This window comes from Hydra viridissima, unplaced genomic scaffold (assembly GCF_058129835.1).
Source record: "Hydra viridissima isolate aposymbiotic clone 2 unplaced genomic scaffold, HvirCarnegie_v1 scaffold_2, whole genome shotgun sequence".
Taxonomy (NCBI): Eukaryota; Metazoa; Cnidaria; class Hydrozoa; order Anthoathecata; family Hydridae; genus Hydra; species Hydra viridissima.
Window position 1 is genome coordinate 12587183 of NW_028324301.1, and position 8835 is coordinate 12596017.

Genomic DNA, 8835 nt, shown 5'->3' on the forward strand with positions numbered 1-8835 from the left:
AAAGAGATGGAAAATATGTACCTATCCTATCTTGATTGCTTCTCGGACAAAACTCCCCATTCTCAAGAATCCTTTTTTAAAAAAAATTTTCTTGGCATAATAAAATGAACAAAAAAACTAGAATATTGAGAAATGAGGACGGAAAAATTAGAAGCATAAAAACACTTGACCACATTGAATATTTAAGGAGCAAAGGAGTAGGATGGCGCGAAATTGAAAGGTACAAATCAATTCTCGAACAAGAACAAGAACAAAAACAAGAACAAAGAAAAAAAGAAATTTTTCGGGAAAGATTTAAACACCTTTACAAAAATTAAAGTTTTTTTTCATTACGCGTGTTTTATCACGTCATGAAAAAATAAAACGTTTTCTCGTCGTCGTCAGGAATTTTTATCCCAGGATTTTCAACCCCACGATTATCAAAAAAAAATCATTTTGTCCAAGAAAAATTTTCAACCCCGCGATTATCAAAAAAAATTCATAACGGAGATGGAAAATGGTTTTGTCCCAGAACTCTCCTTTTCTAGTAGTGTATGATCCTTACAAATTGCTTAAAGAGAATTTCAACGAGCTTAGATCACTTGGTTTATTAGATGAAGATTTTGTTGTTGACGTTACATAAACATGGATTTTTAGATTTGTACAAGTGAAACAATTCCTATCACAGATCGAGAACTTCTGGAATCCATTTTAATCAACGATTGTGTTGAGGTAGAAAAGGAGATAGATGAAGAGTCAAACGATTTGCCTTCCGAAAAGCCAAAATTATCAGTGATTGCATGTGCAATCAAGTTACTTGAATGCTGGTCTTTTTTTGACAGTAATGGCGTCGAAATCCGACAATCACTACGCCTCTTATCGAAGATGTTTGACAAACACTCTTTAGAAACAAAAAAGCAACCGAAAATGGGCAATCTTTTCAAAAAATTGTACAGAATTTGTTATTTTGCAAAGAAAAGACTTAAACAGCTTCTTATTCCAAAGGTCTTCTTTTTAACTCTTTGACCTTTGAAGTAGCTCACTTTAAAGAGGATTTTCACTACAATATGTTTTTTTTTCATACAATTTTTTTTTACTACAATATGTTATTTGCTTTCATTTGCGACAAAATTGTCACCATTCGCTCTTCACATAAAAATTAAAAAAAAAATTCAATATCCTCTAAATTTAGTAAAAAGCAATATTTTCAGTTAGCTAAGTCTTAAATTTAGTTAATAAAACTAACATTTCATTTTTCTTCACAGCTTTTCTATTTAAAAAAATATAAAATATTTCTTTGTTCAAACATGGTGACAATTTTGGCACATACTGTATCTTGTAGCAAAAGCTTATGCGTCAGAGGTGCAAAGTTTGAATGGTTTGATAGGTTTTTAAAATATCGAGACGGTTCCATCGCTTTGTAACCATTCAATTTATTTCAAACAATGAATAATATAACTTGTCCTGGCATTCCAAAATTTGTAGACAGTATCGCGATTGCTGGCAATATTTCTCTATCCAAACAGGATCAGGATTCAGTTAACAAAGTAACCGTCGATGACGATTTTCTCCCAACCTTGGGATAAAACGTCAGCCGCTTTTTGGAAGCTTTCTAACTCCAGTTCTTAGTTGATTGTCTTCCCAGAAGAATCAAGGTGATTACCAAAATAATCATGGGGAAGAACAATTTGCAAACTTCAAACATGTCTTCAATAAAAGTTTTGGCAAACATTCTATAATCATTTCTTTTTTGTCAGTGATTTTTCTGGACGTAGTAGCTTCACTGGAACTGTGTTGACATGCTTTCTTCCTTCAGAAGTGTTTCCATATTGTGTTAAAAGACGAAGGTACAAACCACTTCTACTCAAGTTGAAGCCTATCTTCGTCAGCTCTTTCTGAAGATCATCCAAATTGGAGACACTGCGAAGACATTCTGTTCTTCGACGCTCGTCTGCTGCTGATGAATTTTGCACAATTTTTATGATTGTTGATAAAAGCTCTGATTAATCAATTTCGAGGCGTGGTCGTCCGGGATGGTTTCGTATAAACTGTATCAAAGCACTTGATACTTCAGGGTTTTGACAAACTGTTTTGATGGCCTCTTTAAGTTTTTCTCTCCGTTTTCTTTGTCGTGCCGATTCAAGAATCAATCTGAAAACAAAAGATTTCACAAATTTTTGATTCCGTTATAAAACCTTCTATACTTAAGGTTTCCTAGATTCTGTGAACTTTGCAAACCCTCAATTCAAATTAGAAATTCTTATTGAAAATAATATTTTGAAAATTTCTGCCTATTTAAAAGTTTGGTTTTTATGGCCAAGACGTCTTTCTATACTTCTAAGCTCTATTAGACATATCTCTTAACATTTACCTTTCCAAGTTTGTTTTTTCTTTTCTTATGCTTTCTTTCACATTGTCTAATTGTTTCCTCGTTACAGTAGGCAAACCAGAATCGCGTACGATTATCAAGGATGAACGCTGTGATTCAAGATCTGAGATTTTCTTTCGACTTTTAACTTGCGCCGGATTTGCTCTTTCCTTCTCGTTTGATATTAAATCTAAATCAGGAAATACCCGAAAATGAACTTTTATAAATTCTTGACAGTTATAGAGATTGGATATAGAGAATTTGGTCGAGTTGTCCAATTAAGATGAATAAAACTATGCGATTGCGCTAAAGTCGTACAATGTAATTTGATTACCAATTCAATACATAGAAAATCACGAGAGAAAGAATTTGTAAATTATTACAAAAAATGACTTACTAAGTTCAATCCTTTCAGGCTCTGTCGTAGTTGCGTTCGGAAAACTTTGTATTTTATTTGACGAAGACGGCACTGGATGGATATCTTTTTTCTTTTTGCTAGGCGGTGACAAAGCATTTCCCCAGAATGACACGATTGATCCTTTTGACTTTGTTGCTTTCACTTTTAATTCGTTTACTTTTTTTTCATACAAAGACTTATCGTATTTTACTATTTTCTACAATTCCTGTGCGTGCTGATACTGCTTTTGTTTTTCAAGTGTTGAATATGCTTTCTTATATAACTCAAGGAGTTGAAGATACTTTTTCTCGTTCCCAACAAATTCGTTCGACATCTTGGAAAGAAACAGTTTTTTTGTTGTTGTTGCAATGTATTCAATTATTCGAATAGAAAGATAAAAGTTTTTGTTTATTTGGAAATAGACGATTTAATCAAAAGGTTCCGTGTCATTAAAGCGAAGAGCGTAAAAAAAAAACAGCTTGATTCAAATTAATTGCAGTTACATTGCGCAATAAAATGTAGTGGTCTCTATTACCATTAATATTGTTGTTTTTAAAAAATATTTGTTTCTTTATAATCAGAAAAAATACGTTTTAACTTTAAACATAATTTGAAGTAGTAAATTGTTAATAAAAAGTTAATAAAATACTAATTTAAAGTAACAAAAATTTCATTTGTTGTAACGTTTTAATTGAAAAGATAAAAAACTAGGTTTCGTAATTTAAAAAAACAAAAAAAACAATTCGGAAAAAATTTGCTTTTAATGTCCAATCAAACGACGTTACTGAAGATAAAAAATAATTTGAACAACGATCGCTCGCTTTCTATTTTCTTTCAGTGACCGAAGTCAGAAAAAAACAAGATATAGATTTTTTATATTCGAGAAGTTCATTGTTTTTTGTTAATATACAGATCAAGTTTTAGGAATAATTCTTGAGAAAGATAGTCAAACCGCGTACTTACTCGCTGTCTTGAACGGGTGTTCAAGAGAGCGAGTACGTACGCGTACGCGTTTCCCTTTAACAATTTCAAAGTTTTGTGATTTAACCATAAACTTTGGTGTTAGATTTGTTATCATGCGTAGGATTCGTTAGGATATGTAGATTCGTTAGGATGTGTAGATTTTAATTTGGTATGTCGGCAAAATCAAAAAACTCCTTTTAGCCAAGTATTTTGCGGTTTTGCAAATTACTTTATAATTCAAAGTATAATTCAAATATACAAAAGTTCAATTATCACTTAAAGCTACAGAAGTTCACTTATCCATAGTACGATAGGGATTATGATATATTTGATAAATATTTTAATGTTTTAATTTACATTAAATGCATTAGAGTTTTGAAAGGTTTATCAAAATATTTTAAAAAATTGCAAATGTGTTTAATAAATTATTTAAGCATTGGTTATTAAACAAATTCAGCATAGGAGCTGTTCTTCTTCAAAAATTAGAATCTGTTCCAACATTCGTTTAAAAAGCTATAGTAAATAGATTGTATAACTTGCTCTGAGTAATAACCTAACCCGTACCCTTTCATCAAACAAAAGGGAGCTCTATGCATCAAAACACTATGAATTTTTAACTAAACAATTAGATTCAACTAAACAGCATGATTTGCCTTTTGCCAGACCAGCCTTAGCCAAACACCTTCTTTTTCCATTCGCAAATATAGCAACGTTGGGTAGCAATAGGGATACTTTTAGTAATATGGATTTCTAGTCTATTTCTAGTGCTATTTAATTATCAAATAAAAATAAGTGTTTTATTTTATCTAAACCAAGTTATTCATTAACAAAGTTCTTTTCTATTGGAATTAGCGATTGCAATCCCGAAATCCCGGGATCCCGGCCTTTTTTATGATCCCGAAATCCCGGGATCCCGATCTTTTATATGATCCAGAAATCCCGAGATAGTCTAACATCAATCCCGGGATTCCCTATAAGATCAAACAAAACAAAGCGTAATGAAAAAATATATAAAAATAGCAACAATTTTGCGTATCAATACAATAATTTTTATTTAGTATAAAATTTTAAAAAGTATTGTATCTTCAGTTGTACAATAAAATACGATATCGAAGAGATTTAGAGAAAAACGAAAGTGAAAATCACTATTTAAAAGTTGAATACGATCTGATTTAAATAATAGATTTGTAAGTAATGAAAAATATTGTTATAATATGCTTGCTTGCGATACCCACACTTTGTATCATTATATATTGCGGTTTATATTTATTTTATAATAATTCGTTATTTAATACAAATTTACTTTGTTTCTAAAAAGTTATTAAAGAAAACACTTTTAAAATATTCGCGTTAAATTAGTTACATTTTTTAATAGCTTAACTACTATTGTTAATAATTTTTAATAGCTTAGTTTCTATTGTCAGTTTTTTTAAACTGAAAAAAGTGCATTTCTTATAAGGTAGAATCTTAAAATTAAAAATTAAATCAGCATGTCCTATGTGGATTTTACAACTAAAAGTAACTCAGCTGTTTGGAAATGTTTTCTACGGGATGAAAAAGGCCAAACAGCGATGTGTAAATTGCCAAACTGCAAGAAGATTTTAAAAATTCGTGGTGGCTCAACAAAAGAAATTCATACACACGCGTTGGGCGTAGGGTTTGGAATACCGGGCCAAAAATCAAATACCGGTATTTCGGTATTGAAAATTTATAACCCCCGGGATTCCGGTATTAAACCGGTATTATTAGATTTCCTTTAATAATACAAATGAATGAATAATGTAATTAAAAAATGGTTTGGCAATTAAAAAAAGCTATATTAACTTATTTAAAGAATAAAAAAAAGAAAAACAAAATTCAGTAAAATGTAAGGTTCTACTTTTTCTGCAGTTGGTTGTTGATATAAGATCTCAGAAAACATAGGTTGTTAAGCAAATTATCTCCCATCTTTGACCGAATTCTGGTGCAGATTAAGCCAGCTACCGAAAAAGCTCTCTCTGATTCTACACCGGTTGGTTGAATACTTAGCAAATAATTATATATTAAAGTTAAGTATTTTTCCCTTTTGCCATTTGTCTCAAAAATTTCTTTTTTTTATTGAGCGTGTGAGATTTTTTTATTTCGGTCGATTCCACTCTCAGGTAATCTGGTGCAAATTTTTATTGATATTGCTATCTCCAACTTTTCTTTTAAAGTCAGAGAAATTTCATTTCTTTGATCAACTTCATCATCATCGACATTGAATATTATATTTGTGTCTACTATATTGTTGGCTGAAGTAGATGTTGTTGCTAAAGGTGCAGCTTCATAGTGCAAGTTGGCCACACCCAGACGTTGTATCTGTGAAACGATAACTTTTGTGATTGCAGCTTTGGTAATGATCGGAAATAATTCATAATCTCTATTGGTTTCATCATCGCTCGGATTTTCATTGGTGTCTGCATCTTGTAAATATTGTAAAACACTTGAAATTTCTGTTCGTCTTTCAAGAATACGTACTTTTAAAGCTGCTTTCAATTTATAACTTAATGAACATGGATGGCCAGTTATTGATTTCATCATAAATTGAATAGAAGCATCTGCAGATAATAAAGTTGCATCTTGTCAGCAGATTGCTTCAACTGTAAGCTTAATAGGAAGTAAAACTGAAAGGATATTTGACAATATTTCAAACTCTGTATCTGAAAAAAAAAAAAAGGTGATTTTAAATCTATTAGACTCTTTTTGATGCCATTTTTTAATTTGACAAAACGTTCTATCATAGACACCAAACTATTCCATCGTGTTTTTGAGTCTAAAACCAGAGACAATTCTTTCCCGAACTCTCTTTTAACATATTTTTGTGGGACTTTGTCATTTTTTGTCGGCGAAGAACGGAATATTTTGACCACTTTTCGAACTTTTTGAATTAATGGTAACGTTTGCTGATGTACCAGAAAAGAAGAATTATCATCATCGTTTTCAGTGGAGATTATGAGTAAACCATTTTCATTTTCATAATCTTCATCAATTAATTCGTCATCATCTGTGGAATTCTGCTCTTTTTCAAATCTGAGAGTAGGAGCTGATGTAATGTTGGCATCTTCTTCAGTACACAGACTATCCTCATTATTAGGTTTTTTATAGAGTACGCCGATAACAGCCAACTGAATTCCATGCGCTAAACATAGCTGCTGATGTGCTTCAATTAACCTGCCTACCTTTGTCAAAACTGCAGCGCCATCAGTGGTAACACCTACAATATTCTTGATCGAAAGCTTAAAATCACTTAACCTATCGTTGACAAGCTCAACACATTTTTCTGCGGGAATTGTTCCAAAAGCACGAATTAATCCTAGATTCCAAAATTCTTTGTCAGAGTGGACATTAATATTTATGTGACGTCTATTTCTTATCGATGTCCATTCATCGAAAGTTAGAGAAAATCTGTTTCCATTAGCAATTCTGCTCGATAATTCTTTAATTACTTCGTCTCGTATATTTTTACTGTAATTCAATACCATTTTGTGCATTGTTTTGTGATCCTTTGGTATATTAGAAAATCCTCTGGCTGTTAAGCCTTTTCTGATATTATATGATGTGGAAATAATGTTGAATGATAAACCATCACACGCAGTCATCCTAGCTAAAATCGCTGGCAACGAATCATCCATTTTATCACTTTTAAAAAAGTTGTTTATAGTTACTGAAGGTTTTGATGTCTGTAAAAATTCTGAAGAATCTAAAACAGTGGGGCTACCTACATCTCTTTTGAACAAATTGACTTTATGAATTGTTTTTAAATGGGTATGAAGACCGCTTGTAGAACCTCCATGTGTTTTTATTATTTTCTTACACAATTTACATTTAGCACACTGTCTTGCTTTTTCTCTTACAAAATGAAACCATGATGAATTTTTTTAAATTTGCTTTGGAATGCTCCTCAAAATCTTGAATATTCATATCGGTATAAAATACAAATTTTATACCGATATGAATATTCACAAATGAAATAAAACACAAATGTATAATTTATAATGTATAATTTAACTTACCGTTTGGAATTTTATATAATATTATAATTTAACTAAAAATAACCAATATCATATATGATATTGGTATATAATATATACCAATATACTATATACTATATATACTATATATATACCCACATTTAATTTTGTTCAATGAATTTTGTTTCCATTTATAAGATCAATTAAAATTTTTAACTTTTTGAGCTTTTGAATGGTGAAATTATTTCGAATACCGAAATAGCGGTATTCGACTTTTTTAATACCAGTATTTCGGCAACTATAAATTGTTCCAAATACCGGGATCCCGGTATCCGGGATCCCGGTATTTCCAACCCTAGTTGGGCGTTACTCGAATATTAACGTTCGAAATCGTCGCTACATTAATATTAATGATCATGGACAAAACTCTTAGTTCTGGAGTTTAAGTTAAGTTCGAATAACAGATTTAATACCAGCAAAAAAGTGCATTGAACTATTAGAAAAAAAAACTTAAAGACCATAGTCTTGATCTACACAGCGACATTGTGGCTATAATGACCGACGGAGCTAGTGTTATGAAAAAAGTTGGCAGGTTGCTGCCTGCTAACCACCAATTATGTTTTGCTCATGGGATACAACTTGCTGTAATTGATGTTCTTTATAAAAAGAGAGAATTCGATGCAAATCAGCCAGATTTTAACAATGAATTTTCTGATAGTGATTCATCCGAGAATGAGGGCATTGAGGAAGATTTGTTGGACTACAATCATGAAAATGTATGACCTAAAATTGAACTAAATGAAGTTCATTATGGGTTAGTCATTAAAAAAGTACGCAAACTAATACTAAAATTTAGACGATCACCTACCAAGAACGACATCTTAAAAAAATATAGTGAGGCTGAATTTGGAAAACAACTGTCTTTAATATTGGACTGCAAGACACGGTGGAACAGCCTTCTGTTAATGATTAAACGATTTTACAAAGTAAGAAATTGTATACAAAAATCATTAATTGATATTTACCCAGTGCAAAATAATTCTATAATTCTGTCACATGATGAAGTGACAATATTATCAGAGATTATTACAACTTTAGTTCACATTAAAGCAACGGTTGAAGCAATATGTCGTCGA

At 31.3% G+C, this 8835-nt stretch overlaps 1 protein-coding gene across 1 annotated transcript; it reads right to left on the bottom strand.

Moving 5' to 3' along the window:
• Positions 1 to 1982: 1982 nt before the first annotated feature.
• LOC149891981 (uncharacterized) lies at positions 1983 to 6266 on the bottom strand. Its single transcript, XM_090078045.1, has 4 exons — positions 5931 to 6266; positions 2745 to 2940; positions 2351 to 2537; positions 1983 to 2130 (listed from the first exon to the last, which is right to left on the bottom strand). Exons 1-4 carry the CDS (start codon positions 6264 to 6266, stop codon positions 1983 to 1985), a joined length of 867 nt encoding a protein of 288 aa, XP_089934171.1.
• Positions 6267 to 8835: the final 2569 nt, after the last annotated feature.